This window comes from Cavia porcellus, unplaced genomic scaffold (genome assembly GCF_034190915.1).
Source record: "Cavia porcellus strain 051 isolate PalLab524CR breed Dunkin Hartley unplaced genomic scaffold, mCavPor4.1 scaffold_23, whole genome shotgun sequence".
NCBI lineage: Eukaryota > Metazoa > Chordata > Mammalia > Rodentia > Caviidae > Cavia > Cavia porcellus.
The window spans coordinates 13406377-13434134 of NW_026947506.1; the positions used below are offsets into that span (position 1 = coordinate 13406377).

At 37.4% G+C, this 27758-nt stretch overlaps 1 protein-coding gene across 1 annotated transcript; it reads right to left on the reverse strand.

Moving 5' to 3' along the window:
* Positions 1–523: 523 nt before the first annotated feature.
* On the reverse strand, positions 524–25102 carry LOC106025665 (zinc finger protein 431-like). Its single transcript, XM_063233819.1, has 5 exons — positions 24986–25102; positions 10284–10476; positions 3426–3552; positions 3170–3230; positions 524–1842 (listed from the first exon to the last, which is right to left on the reverse strand). Exons 2-5 carry the CDS (start codon positions 10338–10340, stop codon positions 918–920), a joined length of 1170 nt encoding a protein of 389 aa, XP_063089889.1. The 5' UTR covers positions 10341–10476; positions 24986–25102; the 3' UTR covers positions 524–917.
* Between the last annotated feature and the right edge of the window lie 2656 nt (positions 25103–27758).

Genomic DNA, 27758 nt, shown 5'->3' on the forward strand with positions numbered 1-27758 from the left:
CAGATTTTCAAAACAAGATCTTTATATATATATATATGTATTTTGTTTGTATTTCTGTTTTGAGACAGGGTCTCAATATGTAGTTTAGGTGGCGCTTGAGCTTAATTAGTAGCCCAGGCTGGTCTTGAACTCACAATGATCCTCCTGCCTCACTCTCTGGACTGCTGGGATTATAGGCCGAGGCCACCACACCCAGCTCAACAAGATTATATATATTAAGTGTGCACCCATTGAGGATTCTTTCATATGTTTCAAACAGTGTGTGGACAGGCATCTTTCCCACATTACTTACCCACATATGGTTACTGTCCAGTTCAGTTTTTTTTTATGTATATTACAATCACTGGGCCTGCTGAAAGCTTTCCCACATTGCTTACATGTAGCCAGTGTCTATTCCTTGTGTGAATTCTTTTTTAAATTTTTTTTAATTTTAAAGAGATTAAAACAAAAGAGCACATAACAAAGCAGATCAGAACAGAACAATATAAGCAACACAGTATTTCACCAAAAGACAACCCATAAGTAACTGTAGCTACCATAATGTCTCTTTATTTGAAAGTTGAGTATAACTTCATATACAACAGTATCAAACATAACAAAATAGCATAAAACCATTCAAGTGAATGAAAGTATTACAGGGTATTCAGAACCAAATAACAGAAAATATACAATGGTTACTATATTATCTCATTTTCCATAGAAACCCTGTGTGAATTCTTTTGTATGTTTGCCAATGATTGTTTGTACTAAAAGCTTTCCCACACTGCTCACACACATAGGGTTTCCCCCAGTGTGAATTCTTTCACGTATATGATAAGATCTGCCTGTGGTGAAAGCTTACATACATAGGATTAATACCCAATGTGAGTTCTTTCATGTGTTTTACATTGACTGTGCCTGGTGAAACTTTTCCCACACTACTTACGTACATAGGGTTTCTCTCCAGTGTGAAGTCTTTCATGTATATGACAATATCGCTGTGTGGAGAAAGCTTTCCCACACTGCTTACATACATAGGGTTTCTCTCCAGTGTGAGTTCTTTCATGTATTGTAACATAACTGCACCTGTTGAAAGCTTTTCCACATTGCGTACAGACATAAGGTTTCTCTCCAGTATGAATTCTTTCATGTATTTGACAATACCTATGTGTCGTAAAAGCTTTCCCACATTGCTTACATACATAAGGTTTCTCTCCAGTGTGAAGTCTTTCATGTCTTCGACAATGAGTGTTTCTGCTGAAAGCTTTCCCACATTGCTTGCACATATATGATTTCTCCCCAGTGTGAGTGATTTCATGTGATTGACAAGAGCATTTTGTGCTGAAAGCCTTTCCACATTGCTTACATACATAGGGTTTCTGCCCAGTGTGAATTCTTTCATGTCTTTGACAACATGAACGTGTCGTGAAAGCTTTCCCACATTGCTTACATACATAGGGTTTCTGCCCAGTGTGAATTCTTTCATGTCTTTGACAACATGAAAGTGTAGTGAAAGCTTTCCCACATTGCTTACATACACAGAGTTTCTTTCCAGTGTGAATTCTTTCATGTATTTGACAATACCTATGTGTCGTAAAAGCTTTCCCACATTGTTTACATATGTATGGTTTCTCTCCAGTGTGAATTCTTTCATGTTGCTGACAATTTCCACGTTTGGCAAAAGCTTTCCCACATTGCTTACATGCATAAGGTTTCCCTCCATTGCAGTGTAATTCATGGATCGGAACATCATTGTGTGTGTCTGTTTCTTTCACATCCACATTTCCATCTTGGGTACAAGGAAATGTTTCTTCATACTGATTCCAAGTTTTATATTCATTGCATCTCTCTATCTTGTCATTTCTGTAAAGAGAAAAAAATCACAATGAAATGGGGTCTCTGTATTAATGATTTACCATAGCAACTACTGTTTTGATAACAGCTAAGAAATCTGGACAAATAATTAATTGAATGCCTTGCAGGATACATTTGTAATAGCCATTTCAAAAAGAGTAGTATTCACTGGGGAATGTTGAAGTTGGTATATTTTGAAATACAGAATATTTCGCTTCATTTTGGGCAATGGTACATATATGGATCACACACTGACCATTCTGATCCCTTTTCCCTCGCTGCTCTGCCCCTTCTCTCCTTACCCAGTTTGTCATTCCCTTCTCCAAAAGGTCTGTCTTTCCTTTCTCTATCACCTCTCTTTTATTTTGCTCTATCATTTTTATTTTGGTGTCTCATGGAAGAGAAGCCATGTGACATTTCCCATCTGTAGCTGAGTTATTTCACTGAATTTTATGGGAAGAAGACCAGCATATTTCTTTCGACAAATGACACATTATGTATTTTTTTTGGCTGATTACCTAACATATTTACTCTTTTTTTTTTTCAATGTAGGAAATAAAACACAGGTATTACCACAAAATCTCTAGCTTTTTTTATTTCTAATTTTGAAAAGTTGTCAGTGATGTTTAAGGTGTTCTGGGAGAGCTTCAACCTGTCAGTCTGCAAAATCTGCTTCCCTGAGTGCTGCGTTTACAGGAATAAACAGTGACATGGAGCCTATAAACAATTTTCTTCATCCAAAAATCCAGTGATAGATATCTAAGATGGTTGAAGGCCTTTATTGGTTGTAAAGTGAACTACTTTCAATATGGGCATGCATGGATCTGTATAATATGATGATTTTCACTCTTTTGAGAATATACCCAGAAACATACAAGGACCAACTTTTACAGGCATCTGGATTATTACAGTGACTGTACTTAACAATCCACCAGCCTTCTAAAAGTTTTAAAACACGATGGACTCAGTTCTTTGGAGAATGGCTTGGAAACACATATTGAATAACTAGTATTCAGTTTTACTTTGAACACTTTCAAGATTAGCAATGTTTAGATACTGAAAGTGTTTGATTCACATGTATCCATAACTAGATATGCTAAACAAGGGTTGCTGTCAAAATTGAAATTTTATTTTTTTCATTTTCATCTATATACAATACCTATGAAATTTCAGACATTTTCATGATGCAACTACCAGATTATACATACTCAAGCTGTATAAACCTTTGGAGAATATTTTTGACATTAAATTGAACTTCATGTCATTTCCTTGGCCATCATGTTTCTGCTCACACAGACCCCTGAGGAACATCCTCCTCCTTGTGAGAGCAAATTACCTTAAATATCTCCAGTAAGTTTTGCATTCTTTTTCAGCTTCATGGTTATCCCCAAGTCTTCCTGAATTGTAGACATAGAAATATAAGGACTCATTATAATAATACATACATTATATTCCAAGTAGACCAATGATAAAATGTAAATAGGTTAAAGCTATACTTCAAACTGTTTTAACATTCTTTTTAATGAAGCACACTGGTGAACAACAAACAGTATTCTCTGAGACCAAAAGTAACAAAGAGATGTCAACCTTACCTATAGCAGCCATGTTCCTAAAGCTTTCCTCCATCACATCTCTGTAGAGCTTTTTTTGGGATGGACTCAGCAAAGCCCACTCCTCACTGGTGAAGCTGACAGCCACATCCTCAAAGGTCACCACCTCCTAAAGGACGATACATATATTTCTCAAAGGAAAGTTTAGACTCATTACCTGGTATATCTTATCTCCTCTCATAATGTGCTGAATTGAGAGCCAAGGGTGGTAATGCATATCTGTAATCCCAGCACTCACGAGGCTGAGACCTGATGAATGAAATGAGTTCAAGAGTACTGTATAACTACAGTGAGTCCAAAACCAGCATGAACTACAAGGAGAGAACCTGTCTCAATAATACAAAGTGAAATACAACACAATACACAGCTGAATGGAGGGTGAATTCTTCAATCATAATTATATGCCTTCAATCATAATTACATGCCTTGGTCATTCATCCTGTATATATGCATATTTTTTAAAGACAGCAATTCTGATGTTAGATTGCACCTCACTGCTAATGCAAGAGCAGAATAGGAGCACTGGTTCTTTTGCTGGGTCACAGCCAGGTTATTCAGCACTGTCTCTAAGGCAGACCTCACAGTGGGAGACTACAAGACCACCACCAAAAAGCACCGGGACCGATGATAACCCAGTGAAATAATTTGATGCCCTACAGATAATCTCTTTTCAAACCTTATTATTTATGGTACTAAGTGCTTCTTTCTTTGATGCACTTAAGCAGCATTTTGAAATTTAAATTTGGTTTCACACAAAAAAAACATACTGAACATCAAAAATGGTATATAAATAATAATTAAAATGTTAGTGGAAAAAGCTTTATCTTAACCAGTTATGAACAACAAAAAAGCTTCAAATTATCTTATAGCTCCATGTCACCAAGTCATTACCTTGCACTCAGATATAAGGAATTCTAGCATGCTAGACAGTAAGATGTATAAAATATATTGTATGCACTGAAACCAATATATCACAAAACAATTAGGCACAAAAGGAAAACTTCCACCAATTGTGGTGATACATGTGTGCAACCCCAGCACTTAGGAGACTGAAATAGGAAAAGCGCATTGAGTTTGAAGCCAGCCTTAATTGCACTGCTGTCTTAAATACAAAGAGAGACCTTGAATCAAAAAATTGTACTATAGAAAATAATAAAACCATTATTAGAGAAAATGACAAATAGACCTCAAGAATTGATTACAGACCAGAGAGCTCACAGTTATGTAGAATATTGATTGTGGATACAGCTGGTATTATACATCTCTGGAAGAAATCACAATCTCTTTCATTTATGTTTAGTGAGAAACAGGTATGTGTTTTGGAATCTGGATTGTATAGCTTTTTATTCTACCTGCAATATTTATGTTACATACTGAAATAGGAGAGACAAATTTGAATGCTTGAGAATTCATAGTTTTAAAAGTTTTTGTATGTGAAAAGCATTTTCCTTAAAAGAAAACCAACTAACCATCAGAATTAGAATGGTAAATAGATCAAAAATATGAGATATAAACAAGACAAGAAACTATTTAGTGAATACACAGTATAAAGATTTTGCACAGGGAGTAAAGACCAATGAACACAAATCTTAAAAAAGTGACTAAAACATATCTAACTCAAGCAAAAACAAGGAATAAATAACAAGGACCAAATTGTTTTTATATTTCACCAAAGAAAATGGAAGTGTGGAAGAACACAGTAAGGACATAGGCACGTGAGAGAATGGACAATCAATTACTACACTCTGCATTCATTTACCTTTACTTAAAAGTTTTCCAGAACATTACGGACCAGTAACTTTTCTTCAGTGAGAAAGAAACACATTATTATTGTTATTATTCCTAAAGAACGACATGACTCTTTAAAGCAAACTTGAAAAATCCTGTATCACATAACCAATGGAATGGATGAGAAAGCACTTAGCTCTTTATTTATTCACAGAGCAACACTTAAAAAAATACAGAAAAAAAAACTTTTTAAAAGTTTTTTTATTATTTAAAGAGAGAGAGAGAGAAAAAAAAAAAAAACAAAGCAGTAAAAAAAGTACAAGTAATCCAGAATGTCAAGCAAAAAATATACAGTAAGAAATCACTGGTTAACAGATTACACATTGTCATCCCAGAAACAGTTGTCCAAATTACAAAATTAAAGTATACAAAGTAGACATTCATACAGTGAGATTGCAGACAGTTCTGTTCAATGATCCAACAAAAAACTGTAATATGGTTTTCTATCCTATACTTAAGCATACATGCAGGTATATCCTTTAGATCACCTTCCTTTCCTCTCTTTTTTACAATAACAATTACAGTTTTTGGGTTTTATCACTCCCACAGTTCTTATAACTTTTTTTTGAAGAGAAAAAAAACCAAATGTAACAAAGCAAAACAGAGTCAGTTAGAACAGAAAGATGGATATAGTACATGATGCAAAAAGAGAATGCCAGGTGATCAACAATGGTTACCATTATGCCTCTTGCTATCTTAAAAAGAGTTGCCTATATCATCAGGTATAGTAGAATTGAACAAAAGAGTACACAAAAAGACCAATAAAACCTACATTGGAGACCTTACAGGACTTCAAAAGAAGATAATAGTCAAACAATAATGGGCATCATAGTAAATCTTATTGCCTTCAAAGTGGTTGCCTATACCCTCAAAATTGATATTATCAAACAAAACAGAATATAGTAAAATCAGTCAGAATAAGATGGGGAGAGCATTACACGGGTTCAAATAAGATTAATAGGAAAACAAAAAAATTTATATAACATATACTGATATTTTTAATTTAGTTTTCTCTTGATTAAAAAAAATAAATTCTTTAAAAAAGAAAAAAAGGGGAGAGATTGAGATAAAAGAAGACATAGCAACTGAACACAGGTCAAAACCTAACAATTTAAGCATCATTGTGTTTCACCACCAGATAACCTGACATAATAGTAGTCACCATAGTGTCTCTTTCCTTGAAATATTTATGTAAAACTTCGTATACTATAGCATCAAACATATCAAGATACTGTGAAGCCATTCAAGAGAATGAAAGTATTACAGAGTATTTAGAACCAGCTAACAGAAAATGAACAATGGTTTCTATATTATCTCTGCCTATAAAAAACTTTTGATTATACTATTACATGTAGTAAAATATAATAAGATACAACATGTTAAACCAAATGGAAACAGGTGAACAACATTTGATGGGACTTCAAAACAAGATGATATTAAATCAGCACTAGCAATTATGATGTCTTGTTTTCTTTAAAATAGCTATGCACACTATCACAGACAATAAAATTGAACAACCTAGATTAAAACCATTCCAATTAGTGGGTGAAAACATTATATGGCTTCAAACCAATATGATTGGGAATCATGATTACCACATACTTTTATGTATTCTTATCATTTCTTACAATAGGGAAACTATTCGGTATTTATACATGTGAGTTTGATTTATTTCACTTTTGACTATGGTCTCAAGCTGCATCCATTTATTTATAAATATCTCAATGTGATCATTTTTTATAGTTGAGTAGTACTTCATTGTATAAAAATACCACAACTTTTTTATCCATTCCTCAGTTGATGGACACATAGGTTGTTTCCAGGATCTGGCTAATACACGTTGTGCTGCTATAAACATGGATGCACATATATCACTGAAGTATGATGTTTTCAGTTCTTCTGGAAATATGCTAGAAGTGGAATAGCTGGATCAAATGGGGCTTCCAATCACAGCTTTCTGAGAAATCTCCAGACTGACCTCAACAATGGTCGCACCAGTTTGCACTCCAACCAGCAGTAAAGGAGAGTTCCTTTTTCCCCACAGCCTCTCCAGCATTTGTTGTTGGTTGTTTTCTTGATATTGGCCATTCTTCCAGGAGTGAGATGAAATCTCAGTGTGGTTTTAATTTGCATTTCTCTAATGACTAATGATGATAAACATTTTTTCATGTATTTATTTACCATTTGTATTTCTTCATCTGAGAATTATGTATTCATCTCAGATGCCCATTTTTGCATTGGGTCTTTGAATTTTGGGGGTCTGATTTTTAATTCTTTATATGTTTTAAACAGAAGTCCTTTGTCTGAGGGGCAGTTCACTAAGATTTTTTCCAGATTTGTGGGTTTTCTTTTCACTATGCTGGAGATTTCTTTTGACGTGCAAAAAATTTTTAATAAGAGATGATCCAAGTTATTGACCCTGGGAAGTATTTCCCGTGTGGTTGGAGTCCTGTTCATGAATTCTCTACTTACTCCTATATCTTCAAGGTTTTCACTCAATTTGTCATCCAATCGATTTAGTGTCTCTGTTTTAATATTTAGATCTTTGATCCATTTAGATTTTATTTTAGTACATGGTGATAGGCATGGGTCTACTTTTAGTTTTTGGCATATGGAGAGCCAGTTTTTCCAACACCATTTATTAAAGAGACTGTCCTTCCAGTGAACATGTTTGGCCCCTTTATCAAAGATAAGGTGGCTGACTGTGTTTGTAGTTGTGGTTGCATCCTCTAATCTATTCCACTGATCTTCGGCTCTGTTTTGGTTCCAGTACCATGTTGATTTTACTACAGTTGCTTTGTAGTATAACTTTAAGTCAGGGATTATAATGCCTCTTGCCTTGCCTTTGCTGCTTAGAACTGTCCTTGCTATTCTAGGTCTCTTCTCACTCCAGATGAATTTTAGGACTGATTTCTCAAGATCTATGTGGTATGTTGATGGTATTTTTATCAGGATTGCATTGAACCTGTATAGCAGTTTTGGGAGAATGTCCATTTTCACCATATTTATTCTTCCTATCCATGAGCAAGAGATGTCTTTCCATTTTCTGATATCATCTTTAATGTCATTATTCAGTATATTATAATTTTCCCTGTATAGGCCTTTCACTTCTTTTGTGAGAATAATTCCTAAATATCTCAATTTTTTGGTTGCTAGTGTGAAAGGTGTGGCTTCTCTTATTTCTCTCTCTGTGATTTTGTTGTTAGTGTATAGGAATGCTATTGATTTTTGGATATTGATTATGTATCCAGCCACATTGCTGAATTTTTTAATTATATCTAGGAGTCTTTCAACGGAGCTTTGGGGGTCTTCTATGTAGAGTATCATGTCATCTGCAAATAATGACAATTTAACTTCTTCTAGAAAAAAGTTTTCAAAAGAATTTTCTTTGCAAATGTATAATGATCATTTATTGAAAAATCCAAGGGAGAAAAGCAAAGCAACATTTTTCTTAGAAACTCACAGATGGTAAACTTAGGGAAAGTCACCAAAAAGGGAGAAAGGACATCCATGTGGTAAGAGAGAGTTGAATTATATGGGGTATCAATCACCTGGATGCTCTCACCCTTTGCTGAAGCACAGTGAAGAAACTTTCTGAGTATTTCCAGGTTATAAACATTATTAGTGTTAACTCTAACTGACAATTTGGAAAATAAAAGTTATTGCAAAATATTGAAGCAAAACTCACCATTAAGAAAGTACACATTAAGTTGTACCTATCTACATTCATGTATGAAGGAAGAGACAACATACACACACTGGACAGCAATAAGCAAAGTAGCACAGTTACAAACAGGAGATGCACAGAGCCTCAGCAAGCAGGGGTCAAACTCTCCACAGCCCATCAGAAAGACAGATAAGAATGTTAAAGAAAGAGAGAACAGATCAGAGCCTACACATCTGGGCTATGGTCCCAATGCTGTGCCTACTTGTATAGGAGTGGTTGTTATTTTGACACTGATGAGGCTAGATAACATAGAAATTTATACAAAAAGACACACTGGTCTATATGTTTCCTATGTGTTGATTTTAAAAAATCTGCAGAAGCTATATTAATTTGATACTTTTGAAAGTATCAAAATAATTCCAGTGATCACATAATGAAATAAAAGGCAGTTCTTTAAAAAGAAAAGTCCTGGACATGAGTGTGGTAGATTAACTAAAGGGCACCTTTGAATACCCAGCTGAACTGAAACAGCGTGGTTCAGGGTGTGGAATGCTCACATGAGGATCACTGTCCATGGGGTAAAAAGAAACGTGCAGGGGAAGATAGCATGCTGTTCTGGATCAGCTCGTCTTGCAGGTTTTCCTGACATAAACTCAGGTGTTCAGGGGAGCTCTTGTCTATACCTTTAGCATTGCTTTCTAGCTCCAGTACATATTCTATCACAGAGCACATCTCTATCCTAGTATAAAATAATATGACATATTGGGCCAGGGATTTAGCTCAGTGGCATAAGCACCTGCCTTGCAAGTGCATGGTGAGGAGTTTGATCCTGATACCAAAAACAAAAAAAAAGGACATATAACTACGTATCAATTATAAACAGCTGGACTGGGAATAATAAACTTTCTATCATAGGTAGCCCTCAGATGACACAACAACTTTAAATATTAAAACTCATATATAAAGTGTTCAAAACTAGATGTAATAAACACAAAAAACAATTATGAAAGTATAATAAAATGTATTGGATGAAAAAATAAAAATGAACTGAGCTATTCCATGTTTACAAAGCAAAAAAATCTATAAAATATTAGATGAAAATTTCCTGTGAAAATTTTTGAGGTTTCATCATTGGCACACTTGCATTTTTTTAATTCCATCAAAAATTTTAATCCATTATCACTTTTAGAAAGTAGTCAACAATAACAGTTTTAGTTATATCAAAAAAATTTTAAAGGCCAACTTCCAACAGAAAAAGCTGAGAGGCTGTAGAATAAGGCTGTGGAGTACCTGCAACATGAATTTCCCCGAAATCATATGGGCAAAAAGTTGAGGCAAAGGAACAACAAATAATATTTTCAGCTTTGTAATAATGATATACTAACCTTAGTTATTAACTTACTCAAAAATCCAATGAATTGAAACAAAATAACACTTTGCATGAAGAAATTGTTAAGATCCAAAGAGCTTCCACAAAATCCATTCTCTGCCCACACTGGGAATAGCTAGGTGAAATCAGACAGCTGCACTGCAAGAAGCCGTAGGTGATTTGTTCACAGGCATCACGACACTATGAGTCTTCAGGCATATGGAAGGCAAATGCAAAACAAACAATTGAATTCTAAACTCTTTGGCTTCTTCAGTGGTAATCAATTGTCCACTAAGTTTTCAACTAAGTCACCAAATTCCAGTAAGTACTCACATCCTAACACCTTATTCACATACCAAATGCACTGTGAAATGAATTCACTGATGAAGAGAAGGTCTACAAATACCCATCAACTTTCAAACTCATGTGGCATTTAGGAGACATTTTAGATTTAGACAACAGTACCTTGTCTTCTGTAGGGAGAAAAACAAACTCGACACAGCAGTCTCCCCAAACTGAAACTTCACATGTGTCCTGAGTCTCCCCTCAATCCTGCTCATCACTGATCAGCACAGCCCAGAGGAAGGCTGCAGGCACTGAGCTGACAAAGGCGGGGCTCTGGCCACAGCAAAGTAAACTTACTGGATGGGACAGGACAGGATGCTTAAGTCCTGCCCAGTCTCATCCCATCCAGAGCATTACAAAGGAACAAATGAGGATCAGTAAAAGTCGATGTACAGGAACTGGTGCAGGTAGGTCCAGATCCTGCCAAAGCTGGTTCTGTCCACTCCTAACCAGAAGCTGTACAGCCAACACAAGCCTTACTCCTACTGTGTGTGATGTGGCCATAACCATCATCCTGCGGACCAGAGGTTTCCCAGAACACTGCCCTGCAGCCCCTCCCTCATACAGCCAAGTGAGGCTAAGCCAGTTCAAGATTTGTTTAGCAACACACTGGGAGTTTCCAACATGATTGTCTGGCAGAGGATTCTGTTGTCTGGCCAGTGCCTGACTGGACAGTTCTTGCAACAGAACACCTGCACTGAGGCAAAGCTGATCCTTTTTCTGCACACTGAGCTAAGAGGGAGAAGAAAAAGCAATAACACATCTGCTTGCATACAGCCCAAATGAGAGATTCTAGCAAAATCCTTCCCAGCCCAGAATTTCACCTGACACTGATTTGATCCAGCCTGTTTCATGACTGCACTGAAGCATGATTTGCTCCTAGCTTTGCAGAGCTGGTCTATTCACTGAACTCATGGGCTCTTTCTCTTCTTTTGTGTTTGAAAACAGGATCACAACTGTGCCACTGCACTTCAGAGTCAATGTCACAGGAGAGAATCACTAAACTCAACTAAGATTCTAGGTCCGAAACAGAGCAGATCATAATGTAATGGGAGGAAAGGCCTAAGGTTGTCAGTGTGCAGAAAAGTACATGAGGCCCTTAACCTCGTGGTACAGACCTTTCAAACATTATCTAGACATTGCAGCAAACCAAATAAATGCCAAAAAGAGAATAATGAAAGGAAGAACCTGGTGTAAGCACAGTATTAGGTAAAGGAATGAGATGAAAGAAATTATTTTCAATGCCTCAGACAAGACACATATTTATTCCAAAGTCACAAAGAAATCCAGACTAATCTTAACAGAAAAGCCAGGATAATATTTGTGATATACACTCACCCTCAGTCACTTCTCTGTGAAGGGCAGAGTTAGCTAAGACTTTAATAGAGTGTATTTTGCATAATATGCTGCTCCTTTCTTAGAGACTCAAAGTTCTTTCAAAATATTAGTTTCTCCACAGTGAAGCCTAGACCTGGAAGCATGTGATGGTTAAACTTACTCTCTAATTTAATGGCCCAAAAGATGCCTGAGATATTAGTAATCACATGACTGGGTGTGTCTGAGTAAAGCATGGGGACATGACCTTAGAGACACTCTGATTCACTGCCCCTTAATCTCGTGTTTTTTCTCTACTCAAAAACATTCAGTGAATGTTGAAGAGTTGGTTGTGGGATCTTCAAGGAGATAGAGACTCACATCCAAAGGCAATGGCAGACTCCAGAGCTCCCCCACAGAAAAGAGACTTTCTCCCCTCACTTTTTATTCCATCTCAGGTAGAAGCTTACTGGCTGGTGCCAACCCCATGCAGGATGGGTTTTCTCTGCTTAGGTTGTGGCCTACAAAATATTCACACACACACACACACACATTAGATATTATCATAAATGGCTAATGGAACCATATTTGTAGAGCCATTATTTGATTCTGTATTGTTCATTCATCACTACATTTGTAATATACAAAAGAGTTATGAAGACATAAATCCATACAAAATTTGCACAGGGACTTTTAAATTTAATTTTATTTTAAATAGAAAAAAATTAAAAAGTGACACAGAATTTCAAAACAAACTAATGGGATTAAAAATGGATAATATATCACATTTTGTTATCTTCAGAGTTGTTGATCAGATTAACAGATTTAGGGAAGAAAAACTGATCAAAGACTATTAGATATGTACAAATTTTTATATTGTAGATACCTAAGTTACATAATTATTGACTGGCAGATGGGAAAGGACCAGGCACAATACATAGCCACTTCTCAGAAGTGAACTCAGTCAGCACGTGAGCCTGAGCTGACACAAACCAAGCCACAAGCCAGAGGCATGTGACTTGTCCTCCAAGGTTTGCAACAGGTAAATGACAATTCAAAGGTGGATTATAACTGTTCAGGTTAGCCCAATGAAGGCACAACTGGTAGATATGCTGAACACCCAGACCCTTACCCCTAACTCCTTCCAGGAATGCATTTGCTCTTTTTGCTACTAACAGTAATACTACTGGTATAACAGTTATATAACTGAGGTTAGTGATTCCTGTAAGTGACTTCTTGCCACATGCTTCCTTTTAGTATTAGACTGATATTAGCTAAGCAATTGTACTTGTAAACCAATATGATTTTAACTTCTCCCAAGGTAATTGGTAAAATTGTTTTACTGTATAAAATAATACTTAACAATGAAAAGCTCATGAGCTTTTGTTCTAACTCATGTTCAAGCTCCCTTCTCCCAGGAGCTTTTCTCATTCAGTATCTGTTGTCTAACTTCCCTTCTGAACACCCTGTTCCATTCATTACTGAAATGCAACATGAATTTGTACATTTAAGTCCACTGATAAAAAATGGCCAGAATATGAAAAGGAACAGAATACACAGTAGGTTAGTCATTCATATGGTTTGGAAAACAGAAGAAATAAGGAAGCTAGGTTTTTAGGAGAAAAATAAAATGTTCTAAGTGAACTAGGCTGTTTACTATATATAATTTTAAGTAAATGAATTGAACAGTAAGTTATATTTCAGTAAAACTCGTGATCTCTACTTAACAAACCTGAAAACTTTTGGTGAGAGTTTGATGGGAAAGGCCTTCTTCCTGTTGTTTTGCTGATCTTTTTCCCTTATGATAAAAGAGACAGCACCCTTCACGTTCTTTTTCAGGGGCTGTGGAGTCTCCTTAGCATTATTTCAGTACTTAGGCTGGAAAGAACTAACAAAGGCAGATCAGAGAGTTTGCCAATTGCAGTGAGGTATATTATATCCCAAAAGTAGGCAATCTGCATCCCTCAGCACAGCAGACTATGAAGACAGCAGACAAAATGATGAAATAAGTTTAGTCACTGAAGACTGAGCAACTGATGATACTGCAAGCATGGTAAGTAGGATTTCTACTCTGTACAGGGCCCGTCCTGATGGAAATTGTGGCAGGGAACATCTTGGGTAACATTAGCCTCACACAAGGCAGCAGAGGCACATACTATTTTCAACACACTTTCCATAACTCAATGCACAGTACAGCCACAAAGCACACAGCCTCACAGGTTAAAATGCATACTGTAACACAGTCAGATGAATATACAAACACTAGACATAATCCATAACACTTAGCAATAATTGAAATTAGCAAAGCGGAAAGAACATCTGGTAAGACCAGGACACACAGTGATACAGAAGTAGAGACATAAGATGCTGACTACCACTGAGGATGACACTGAACATAATACTAGAGATGGGAGAAGCAGACAAGAAGAGTATGTGGGTGGGCTGGGGCTGCAGTCACTCCAAACAGTACTCTGGCGAGCAGACTCCCTTCAGTGCAAACAAGTCATCAGCAAGGACAGCAAGAAGGGAGCCGACTTGAGCAGTCATGGGAAAGCCAAAGCAACCTAAGACAAGGTCCAGTATTTCTCAACAAGCATGCTTAATGTATCTGCTGAGATTCAAACCAGAATGAAGACACAACGGTTAAATGTGACCAACGGTTAAATGTGACACAGACCAAATAGCAACTTCAAAACTCTACACTGCTGAGCAACTTGCTAAGCCTTAAGCTGTCCTTTTTCTCATGCACTGAATTATAATAGCTTTGAAAATAACAACAGTTAAAGCTAAAAATGAGACCAATATATTAAGTCCTTAAGCCAGAGTAGAACAAATCATTATGATTTGTTAACACTGACTGTAGGATAAGGCATGCAATTGGAACACTGCAAACAGGCCTGAGTTATCAGTGTGTGAGACTTCCCATAGTGAGCATGTTCTAGAAAATGCATATTCGATTTGAGTATTTAGTAAAATGTATTCTGAGAGTATTCATCTTTTCATTGATTAGATCAATGTTCTGCTTTCCTTTCAGTCAGAATATCAACATCCGATCCAGAAATCTGATTTAATTGGAAAAAAAATGAAAGGAGATGGTAACTGGCATACACTTGCAAACTTAGCTTCTTGGGAGACTAAAGCAAGGGGATCACAGTTAAGATTAAGATTGCTATGTAGCAGGAGATTGTATTGTAGTAATAAGACACCAGCATTAAATTGCAAATACCTTATAAAATTTCCATGAAATTCCAGAAGTAATCACATCTTCATTCAAATCAAAGTAGACTAACCTCAATCAATATACATCTATACATACTTTTACTGGCAAATTTACCACTCATCAGAAATACAATTAGAAATTGTTCATTCTAATGCATTAAAAATAATCATTATTATGTATACTTTCATTGTGAATAAACAAGAAATGCACCTTGGTCCAAAAAATATATATTGACAAAAGTTATATAAGAAATTTTCCTTCAATTACAACCATAAATATTATGTAATATTCTAACACAAAAGTACCACAAAGTTAGGCAAGAGTTACATTTACAATGTCAGTTTGTTTTCATTTCTCAAAGGAGGGATAGAAAACTTGACTGCACTCACACTGAGCATCTAGTTTAATGCTGAAGTAATTGTTTTTTCACTCATGTGGTTTAAATGTGAAATGTACATTTTTCATTTTCTTAAATAGTTCAGGCTGGCCTTGAACTTAGTAGGCAGCACAGGATGGCCTCAAACTTCTTATCCTCCCACTGAGTTGAATGTGCTGTGATTTCTGGACTGAGTCACCATGCATTGCCCTAAACAAAACCCAAAGTTTTTAGTTGAAAATATTTTTAAAAATATAATTAAGAGATTTAAAGGTACAAGAATGACTCCATATTATGTGAATATAATGAACATTCTAGGGAATGACCTACATTTTCAAAAATACATTTAATTAGAAGTTTGATCTTTTCAAATTTTTAAAAAATACTTGTAAATTCTACATTGAAAGTTGTCAGCTAGATGTCTGAAACTGCTGCTTCACTCATTCTGCACCCACACATTTTTTTTAAGAAAATTTCTCCTCTCACATCACTGTAATATCAGGACATTATTGACATCCAGAAATTATCTCATATAGCACTAAATATTATTACAGCCGGGACTGGGGATTTAGCTCAGTAGCATAAGCACCTGCCTTGCAAGCAGGCAGTCATGAGTTCGATCCCTGGTACCGATAAAAATGAAAAAGACAAATATTATAGCCCACTTTAAAAATTATTACAAATTATATTCAAAAATGTTTTAAAGTCTGAAAAATTTCCAAAAATATAATTCATACAAATGAAATTGAAGGGCCAGGGATTTAACTCAGCAGCCTAAGTGCCTGCCTGGCAAGCACAAGGTCATGGGTTCAACCCCTAGTACCAAAAAAAAAGTCTATACTGGCAAAACAAATAAAGTTGAAGAACATCAGATAAGTATTGCACAGAAAATATGCAGACTTAGATTGGAAGATGCAAGCTGCTATGGATTCATTACATTATATACTTAATACAACTGTGTCTATAATACAAATAAAACAATATAAATTTGAAAAATATCTAGGAGAGTCTCTTCTAAAGTCAAGGATTTATGTACTTTTTTTGAAATGCCCCTCTTAAAAATATAGAGATGGTCTTTCAAATTATTTAGAAAATATCATACAATCATTTAAACTTGAAATTAAGAAAACATGTATACACACAAAACTTAAAGGAAATATCAACAATCACATTTCTTTTAAACAAACTGAGATGATCAGGTTGGCAGTACAAGTGAAGAGTAATCAGTTCTTTCTTGTGGTAAAGTGCTCATTATATATGCTCTGTGAAACATTTCTCTATCAAACTTTCAAAGGTACACTCTCCATAGATTCAAAAAAATATCTCACATGAACCTGAAATATGGAAGAAAGTATAGAAAAATGACTTGCTGATGTAAGAATGAGGAAAACCTTTGACATAAAATCATAGAGCCACAAATCTAAGGTGACTTGGAAAAGATACAAAAGGTAATAGTAAGGATTTCAGTTCAGATAAGAAAATTCTCAAAGAAATCAAAATGCAGCTGGAAAAAAATCACAAGGTGTACTGATCTTCTACAAGTGATAATGAAATATCTGCCAACACAACAGAAAAAAGAATTTTCATCAAATGAGATCATGAAATAGGGAGATAATTTACACTTCTTACACATGAAATGGAAAAAAATGCCTAAAACGAGAGGCATATAAGACAGAAAAAAATGAAAAAAATTAACTTTCAATATGAGTCTATGAAACCTATCAAATTAGAAAATGTCCAGTGTTGATGTTGATGAGAAACAGAAATCATAAACCTGCTGATCATGGCTATAATGTGCATGAAGTGTCATGTGACTTTAAATGACACAGACTCTGTGTACCTCAAAGAGGCTCCTAAGCATCCATGGGATGTATCAGATCTTTTTCTGAGACAGCAAGTAAGAGTGTTCTTAGTGCATTCATATCTGTGGCAGAATTAGATAAGCCTGCTTTCGCATAACTGAAGAAAGGAAACAAAAGCTATGCACACAAACAACAAAGACCCTTACAGGAACTGTATCTTTATACTCCAGTGTAAATAAATCTGGAAAATAATATTCAGTGAATTAGTTAAAATACAGTATGAATGCTCCATCATCCTGTTTGGGCACTAAAAATATATGTGCATGAGGTTGGGGTGTAGCTCATCATGCTCATCAGCATCTAGGTTGTATAGTCAGCATAGTAATGTACATGAAGCCAACAAGTACTGGTGAAGAACAGAAACACAATGTGGGAAGAAAACACACCTAGAATAGGACCAGTAATATTTGTAGCTAAGGTTTCTTTCTATTAAGGGCCACCCTGTTTGTTTCTCTCTCTCTCTCTCTCTCTCTCTCTCTCTCTCTCTCTCTCTCTCTCTCTCTCTTTCTCTTTTTTTTTTTGTTGGTACCAGGGATCAAACTCACAACTTTGCACTTGCCAGGCAAGAAGTTATGCTGCTGAGCTAAATCCCCAGCCCCTAGGGCCACCCTGTTTGTTATGTGACATTGTGTTCATTTTGACCTACGTTCCCAAAACACTACTAAATCTTTTATGCTTTTTATCACAATTACAAGAAAAAAATTCAAACAAATTTACATGTTTTCTGAGGTGCAAAATCACCATAACCTGAAAATCACTGACTTTGCAGGTGGAGTGAACACAAATGCTCTTCAATGACAAAGTACAGGAATGAGCAAAGATCCCACAAACTGCCCAATCTCTAGCTCTGCACCCCCAACCTCAATCTCAGTGCATCTACACAAAGTACTGTGTACTTGTACTCTCTCCTTGTCCTCACCACCTGCACTACATTTCAGATGTCTTGAGTATGAAAAGCAGAACAGAAATAAAAAAAATAAATAAATAAAATAAAAAAAAAAATGAGAGATGCGATGGTAGTTGGTATTGTCTTCCCTAATTTGGAACTTGAGGACCTAAAAAGACTCCATCATCCTGTAATGATTTGATTAGTTCTATAATATGCAATAAGTATAGAAAGTGGGTGAAGTTAGGGACAACTATTTGTAAGAAGCTAGAGACAGTTAGATAAGGTAGATCTCCAGTGGACTTGCTTTGAAATCTGTATTTCTTTAAATTGTTTTTTTATTTTTTTTTTAAAATGTTCTGTTCTGTTTTGATATGGTTAACCTTATCCTCTTAGAGATGTAAAACAAATAGGTGGGACTGATAATCATATTGCAGAGCTTTTGTTCGGCCATAGAGCAGAATGGTTTGTAGGGTCATTTTTTTTTGAATGTCATTCTATATACTTTCATTCTATAACCTGAACAGCCATTTCGAAGATGACAATTTGTAACTTATCAACTGGCAATTTCTTACCTTTTGTTTGTCTGTAATTTAGAATTATTTCTACCCTTTTTTTTTAATTTCCATGTATTTTTTTTTTTCGTTTCCTTTTCTTTAAATAAAAAAAAAAAAAAAGCAGAACAGGCTCCTATTTCATGCTGTATTATTACACCCATAAGGACATACAGACAGACTGAAAAGTGCTTTACACTGAAGCTCTGTGCTTTGTCTCAGGCCATGCCCATCGGCATCTCCAGAATGCCAACACGGAAGGCCTGTCTTCAGCATGCTGGCAACCAAAAGAACTCTGGAGGCCTCATGGATGGCATCAATTAGAATTTATGGAACATTCAACAAAGACTCATGGTCCTGTCTTTATCCACACAGTAAAGAGCATAATTAGAAGTAGGAATGGAAGCACTTCCACTCATGAAATCCCACTCTCTTTGCATGACATTAAAGAGCTGAAGGCTTGTTTGCCCACTACTTTGCATTACAAGACTTTATCTTTGCTGTGTGGATAAAGACAGGACCATGAGCCTTTGACAGAACATGAGTTGACAAGGATACAAAGGCAGATGCAAGGTTAAAATAGTTAGAAAGGTTTCCAACATGAGCATAATTAGAAGTAGGAATGGAAGTGCTTTCCCTTTGGCCTTGCACATGCTTCATGGCTTGTGCTGCAAATGTTCTGGCCTGTGCCTGAGATTGTCTAGCCTTTTTCTTTATTATGGTGATGCAAGTCAGACAGTATGATCAGATTGGGGCATTACTATAAATACTGATAAAAAACAAACATATCAAATCAAAGCAAACATATGCCAAGACCCAATGTGGCTCCTGAGGTTCTTGGGGTTAAGGACCATGAGAAGATGAGAAAATAAAGAAAAGACAAAGCTGGAGTCAAGTGGAGCCCTTATCCTCCTCATGGGAGGAAAGGAACTGCTCAACCACTCTAGCACCTTTACTTATATACTGGGAAAGGTGATGTCAATTTCAGCCCCTCTGCCCAGCAACCCATTGCTTGGCAGGCCTCAGCCCCTTGCCCTCCCTCTGTTTTTTCTGGGCTGGCTTTGCTTTAGCCCCACACATGTGATCAATCTCCAGCTTCAATGGCTCCCTACAAACATAGAATAGTCAAAATCCAGAGTAGTTTTCCCTCTTTCAAACATTAATCACATTGTTCTCATTTAGTTGCCCTACAATTCTGAAAGGAAATGATCTAATGAGCAGCATGATTCACAGTAACTTTCTGAAGAGCTGAAGTAGAGGTACTACTTAAATGAGAAAGGAACACTATCATGATGGTTCCAAGGAAGCTGAAAAGAAAACACGCAGAAAACGTACAGGATATGCCTGCTGAAGCAAGCCCTGCATCCTTTAACCATGCTCAAACCCTTACTTGATCTGAGTTTGGGGACATATATGTAACACACTACAAAACTGTAACAAAAACACTAAATATCTCATGCACTTGATTATATATAGGGCCCTTCAATCACTGCTTGTTCACCCCTGGTGCCCTGTTGCTGACAGAGCAGAGATTCATTACTGCTCTCCAGCATCTTGTGCACGTATTGTACCAGGTATCTCTAATGTACAAAAAGACTAAAATGAAAAACTCAAAATAAGATCTGCATTGAATAATTTTTCTTTTATGCTTCAATACTGTAGATTTATAACTAGGACTAGGGCATGCTAAATTAGTTACTGTTCAATGGAGAAAAAAATCACAGAATTTATATTCAATATCCAAAGAATATATTGCACAATTCCCCACTGTGGGCCCTTAAACAGTCCTGGTTCACTCTCCCAAGTGCAGGAGAGTAAAGGTGCACAACCATGCCTCACTAATTTTTATTTTATCCAACCACTGAAATCTTGGTAAATCATGATCAACAAAGAACCCCAAACTTAAACTGGCATAATGGCAATGCATATCATCCCAGCAGTCACTGAGCTACAAAAACCATCAAAAGATAGTTAAATATTTGAGGTTACAAGCTCAAAGAAAGTTTTCATGATTTAGTTCATGTAAAATGAAAGCAACAATGACCCCTCTAAATCTTCCACATCCTGAGGCAACCCCTCTCATTCTACTTCAAAGATGGTGTCCACAAAACTGTTTAATGTACACAAAGGCCAGTCTCCTAACTTCTAATTTTACCTTAAAAATCATTACAAGATTGAGTTAGTGATAACAGAATTTATATTTATCTATTACTGAGTTCTCTGTCTTAAAACCTGTTACTTTTAGTCAACCCAAAGATTTGTGAAGCAAGCACACAAGTCTTCCTTTAGGCTTACTCTTAAGAATAATCTGATATTCAGAGATCTCCTATGTTGTTAAGTCCTACTATTTTGTAGACAGGCCACACTGACTCCATTTTGTCCTGGACACATCCAGTTGACAGTGTTTTGGTAGAAAGTGCAGGCCTTGAAACTTTCTCCTTCATGAGGTAAAATATGAGGTCCCATAAGGACAAGAAGCAAGCAAGTCATATAATCTAAGCATGTGCAATACAAGTTTCTGTGTTCTTTTCCTCAATAAAAACTGTTTTCTTATGCTGGCTGGGTGGCAGCCACTTTGCTGCCCCTTAGTGTGTGTGCCCCTTTATTTTCCCCTTGTTTGCAGAGCCCCTACATCTGGCTCCTGAACAGGGGACTTGACAGTGGGTATGTCTGCTGTGGAGGATGACTTGCCTTCCCTGTGTTCCTGGGGTGGGACACGGCCCCCAAAGTGTCAACTTCATTTTTTTTTTTTTTGGAAAATCCCTGGGTAAGTCATGGGGAATTCCTTGTCTAAAGTGCAACAGAAATGTAAGGTAGAACTGCTTTTTCTCCTTAAGAAGGCAGGCCATATGGGGGAGTGTAATTTAGTACAACTTTTGTGAGAAATTCACAATTATTGTCCTTGCTATCCTAAGGGAAGTACACTTATTATGGAGGATTGGGAAAAGATAGCAAACTGCTACATGCAGGGCCTCAAGCTCCCATCTCTGTCCTGCACGCCTGGCAGCTCTGCCTGGATGCTGCTGCCACCTTTGGCAAGCAAACAAACAAATTGCCACATGGCTGACTTCCAAGTCCTCCCAGGTGCGCCCCGCTTCTGCTGTCTCTACTTTAATTGGGCAAGGCTCTACTTTCCTGTGACCACTCAACAATTGGCTCCTCTGTTTGATGCTTTATGGGGTCACACAGTTCCTGCTGAGGTGAGCTCTGATTCTCTCCTCTACAGCAGACCCTTCAGAGCATGGCTCACACACTCACCACAGTTATGAGGAATTGAGCCCCGAAGGCCTGCCTTCTCTCCTTACTTTTCATTTAGCACCCTCGCCACAAGGGCTCACATTGCCATTCAGAACAGCAAGGTATTTATTGTTGAATGGCTACATTTACCCCACTTCCCTAGTGGTACTTATTTCCCATTATCAATGTTATTTCCTATCTTATCTCTGGAGGACATACTCGAGTACTTATACTCCTGGGGACTGACGTGCTGTCACTGTTTTACCACTTACCAAAGCTGACTTCTCCTCTGCTTTCCCCTACTGTTTCTCTTCAAGTTGCTTTGGCTGTGTTGGTTCCATTTCTTTCAACACACCCCCAGACCCAGCTTGGCAGGGGCCAGCACCTCTGCTGACCTGGGAAGGAAGGGATGCTTCAGTGCTATCCCCAACAGACCCTGTGTGGACTCCTGCTCACTGTGTTTGAAATGAATTGACACCATGGGCTGCACAACCCAATTCCAGTTTCACCTCTCCCTAAATCAAGCCCAGCCTCCTTGAAAGCAACCCAGGACCATGACTGCTGGCCAGTGACCTGGTGTGACATGAAGATGCTGACCCAGTCTGCACAAAACTAGCTCCATTCATCTGAAGAGAAACCAAGTGCCGAAAAGCTTCTTGTGGTGGAATTTACCAAACTGACAATGAACTCTTTAGTACCTGTTTGTATTTGTAGCCCACCATCGGGACCTTAGCATTGCATGGCCTCCAGGAAAGATTGGAATGCAACATTTGGGTTCAACTGGCAAAAACAGATAACATCTCTCATTTCTATCTGTCAGAAAAGAAATTACACTATTTTCCCCACTATTCCAAACAAAATTGCAACTTATGCTGGCTATCTAAATTAGGGCACTCTCATCCTTAAAATCCCTGATAATGCTGTTAAAATGTTCACTCCATATTTGGCAACTTCAAATGCCACATGTGCTCATATTGGAAATTGTACCTCTCAATGCCTGTAACTTCCTAATAGTATTTGGCATTGTTCTAGTTATGAGCCAATACTAAATACTGTCCTTATCTCTTTAGTCCCTTTGGGATGCCTTGTACAATGCATCCCATTCCTATGCAAAATGTTCATAACTAAAATACTAGCTTCTAATGTGGCAAGAAAACCTAAACTATAAAAAGAAAGGGGAGAGAGAGGCCACACTGACTCCATTTTGCCCTGAACACATCCAGTGGACAGTGTTTTGGTAGAAAGTGAAGGCCTTGAAACATTGCCCCTCTCTCCTCCAAGGTAAAAACATGAGGTCCCATAAGGACAAGAAGCAAATATATTATATAACCTAAGCATGTGCATATGAGTTTCTTTGATCTTTATCTCACTAAAACCTGCTTACTTATGCGGACCACGCAGCAGCCATTTTGCTTACCCTCAGTGTGTGAGCCCCTTTACTTTCCCTTTGCCTGCAGAACCCCTACACTCTTTGGGACTCATCACCTTGCCACTTGCTCCAACATCCTTCCATACTCCTTTGATACACCCTAAACAGAAAACCTGCCATGTCTAACTTTTGATATCCCCGCATCACTTCTATTTTGGGCTTCTCTTTTATAGTAATAATAGTTTGTAAATCTATCTCAGAGAGCATTTCAGTATTTATACAACATCAATGATCAGCCCAAGCTTTAAATTATTAATTCATTCCACATTGTTCCATTCCACTCAAACAGATATTACATAAATACGTCCACGGAAATTTCCATGCTCAGGCATTATTCTGCGATGGACTTTGTGCTTAGTAAGCACACTTTACTCTGCCCTTGCTAATAGTTTACATCTGCGCTATATTTTTCAGAAATCGAAATCTATGGCTATTCTCACTTAAACAGTCTGTGGGTAGGGTGTCAACTACATAATTAAGTAAGATAAGAAATTTCTTGCTTTGTATGGTACAGAGGAGTTCACCAGGTGTTTGGCAAGTGTTCCTCCACTGAGGCACCATATTTCTCTGAATTCTTGGGATCTTTGTCAATACCGATCATGAGTTTAGAACTATGAGGTCATGCTGGAAATTTAGGAAATCATTGTAAATATAAAATGCTTGTTTGAGAAGAGCAGGTGTGGCTATGAGGTCGTGGATCACAGACATTTACAAACTTCAGGCTTCTAGATCTGTAGCTGATGGAATGAGAGCAGAGACCTAACTTATTACTGTTGTGGCCTAGCTCTAACCAATGTGCCTCTGTCCTGTTCTGTACGCGGCGTTTTGATGGATTAAATTTCCATTTCCAATAAGGACTTAAGTTTCAGCTCCATGTAAGCCCCCCACCCCCACCCCCTTCCGCATGTTTCTGCAAGGTGTGCTGTTCCTGGGAAAATGTTTAACCGCAGAGACCAATGGAATGTACCAAGAATCCCAGATGTTATCTGAAATAGGTCAACAGCTTTACCCTTTTTAGCTTTAAAAATCCCGCTGTTGGTCTATTAGGCACCCAGTCTTCCGTATTGGCTACTGGAGGCTGCATCACCAGGCCTGGAAATAAAGCCTTGCTCCAAATTTCTTAATTTCTTGCTTCCTTGGACTTTATTCCGGGGTCCGAGCTATCACAATTACAGCTGCACCCAACTCCAAACCACATCGGAGTCAGGGACTCCACACGCCTCTTCCTCTGCCCAGACTGTTGCGGGAGCAAGGGCAGCAAGGGATTTCAAAGGTGGCATTATGTGGGCTGGTGGACAGAGTTCTAGGGACCCAGAACTGTCCCTGCCCCAGAGAGAGATAAACGGGACAGAGGATGACTCACTGCTAGCCCTAGAGAACCTCAGGGTCTGACGATAAGCAAGCAGGCTTTAGACAGGACAGCCACTTCTCACCACTTCTAACTGGTCTCAACCTGATTCCACCCCATTTCACTGCTCCCATCCTATTACCTCACCATTGCGTAGCTCGGAGGTCTCCTAGGTTATTTCTAAGCAGTCCACAGCGAATAGAAGCCACAAAATGCGGTCCAGCAAACGTCTAGCTCTCCCCCGACACACAGTAGACGCCAAGACACAGGAAGAGACCACCTACCTTAGCTCGCCTGATTGGACAGTTCATACAGCCCGCCTCTTCAGCACTGATTGGCTCCTGCTCTCCTATCCTGCTTCCCCACCAAGAATAATTACAGAAGCAAAGGCCGCCTTGTAACTGTGAATCCCCAATGAAAGATTGTGAAGACTTCTGGAGGTGGCTGTCTTCTGCAATGTTGACTTCAGCTCGCCTGACGGATATTTTCACTGAAGGGTTTTACCCCAGCCTTTTTTTCTTTTTCCCCAAATCTATTTTATTTCAAAGATTTAAAAAAAATTGGGGGTGGGGGGAGTCCAGGTTTTTAGCTCGCCGTCATAAGCGCCTGCCTGGCAAGCGCGAGGTAGTATGTTCGATCCCCAATACCAAAAGAAAATAAAACTAAGGAAATTGTAAAATTCTTTTTAAGGAAAGTAGAGAAATAAACAGTTATATACACATGTACACAAGTTTCACTGCAGTACACTGACAGCACTGAACCCAGGAGAGAATGTCACGAGTATGCACATCACCACCTCAATAAGGCCAAAGTGGTTACAGATGCTGGAGGTAAAAAGTGGAAATACTTTAACAACCAAAACAGTTGGAATAAAATATACTGAATATGCATTTAATATACCAAATCTAAACTAGGCCTGGTGGCACATGCATGGAAGCCCAGTATGTGAGAGGCTGAGGCAGGAGAATTGTTTGAGACCACTCTGGCTTATAAAGTGATCTCAAAGCCAGCCTGAACTTCATAGCAAGATGCTGCCTTAAAAAGACAAATATATGAAATCTAATGAACAGAATAGTGTAATAGTGATAGCCTTATTACATTAGCATGACTATCATGCTTATACTGTCTACTAGGAAAACCTAACTTAGAGCCCATTTCATAATATATCATCATTTACTAAATGGAGTGCACTGATATGTACTATTGTTCATTTTTGGTATTTGTTGGTGATGGAGCAGTGCTTGCTCCTGCTCTCCACAGCAGTTAAAAAACTGACTATTGCTGCAGTAAACAGGAACATGCATGAATCACTGCAATAGGTCTTTAACTCTTTGTGGAAAAGACCCACTAAAGGAAGCACTGCACTGATTAAACTTACTGCTTTGAGTCTTTTGAATTCTTTGAACACTAACTTCAGTAGTTGTTGAACTACTTAGTTACATTTTCACCAACAATGTTAAATAGTTCCTTTTCTCCTGCAGTCCCATGAACATTCTTTTAATCTTGTAGTGATTTGTTCTGTCTGCAAGGAGATGGTGTCCCTATTTGTATTTCTCTATTGTGCAAAAATATTCAACAGATCTTCAGGTATATCTTGGCAATTTGTACCTACTCTGAAAAGTGTGTATTCCTTTCACTTTCCTGTTGGTTTTATGTGTCAGCTGTCAGAGAGTAAATTTCTCCCACTCTGTAAGGTATCTCTTTATCCATTTTTGTTTTACATTTTTTTTTTTGCTTCTGTGTTTGTGGAGCAGCATTAAAATCTTATATAATTTTTTTTTGCTGGTTTTGTTACACTACCTTATATTTTACAAAAAACACCAGAAATAGCATTTTTAAAAATCTTCTTAATGCCTCTACATTCAGAACATGGAATGCTTGGCTCATTCATGTTTCACTATGCTTTACTGTAACATAGGCATATTTGAGACTGCTGCACAAACTACATGAAAAATGTATTTCCTGAGCAAAAAAATCATGATTGGCAGTAGTGATTTTTTTTATCCTATCCTACACTTATATTGTTGATCTCAACTTACTTATTTCCTTAAACTTCAAATGCAGGCATAAAAACAACTGCTACACACTCTGCTAAATCATCCAGCTAAGATGCCTCCCGAAGTCAGCTTCAAAGCCATGAGCATCCCAACACATCCTCTCCTGATGCTGGGACTAAAGGAATCACATTTAGCCTAGACTTTATACGTAACTCCTTACCAGTGCAAGTATTTAAATACAAGATGATCAAAATTGCATACTTTTTGTTAGTTTCTATAAAATAAGAAGAAATATAAAACACAATTCCAATGTACTCAATATAACAATCAACTGGTTAAAAATACAACTGCTCCAAAGAGGTTCAGCATAGTCAGTGAATAAACAAATGTGCTTCCTAAGTGATGTGTGGGGATAACTGCCAGGTGGTCAAGTGATAAAGGAGAACTGATATGTACTTGGGAGTATTAAAATAATGTTGACACTGTGGAGGAAAGGAGGAGTACTAAAGCACTAGGCTACATCTACAGAACCTGAAGATATATTTTGAGACATTCTCACACTAAGTTGTGTAGGTTGGACTCAACTTTCTCTTCCACTAATTTATGCCCCCTGAGTTGCTAGGATTACAAGCATGAATCAACTGGACCTCCAAGATTTATTTTCATCATAAAATGAGAAAGAGAATGTACTCACAATATATGTCTTATAGATTCAATATTCTATTAATAGCTGGAATACACACTCCACATCTTCCTGGTGATGTTAAGTAGAAATGTGCTTCAGGAAATCTGGCCACATTCAGAGGTGCATAGAGACTGACAATGTACTTTACAGTGTCTTTTAATTTGTGAAATAAATCAGATACTTCAGATGCAAAATAGACATAGTTTTAGTGGTGATTACACAACAGGTGAGCAATTTA

Bases quoted from the DNA above. Each gene is read 5' to 3' on its own strand.
- LOC106025665 (XM_063233819.1), bottom strand. From the start codon at position 10,340: ATGCAAAGTGTTATTTTGTTTCAATTCATTGGATTTTTGAGTAAGTTA. The intron at 3,553-10,283 runs GTTAGTATATCA...ATCGTCCTTTAG, and splicing joins TGAGTAAGTTAATAACTAAG to GAGGTGGTGACCTTTGAGGA. The intron at 3,231-3,425 runs GTAAGGTTGACA...TCTACAATTCAG, and splicing joins TAGGAACATGGCTGCTATAG to GAAGACTTGGGGATAACCAT.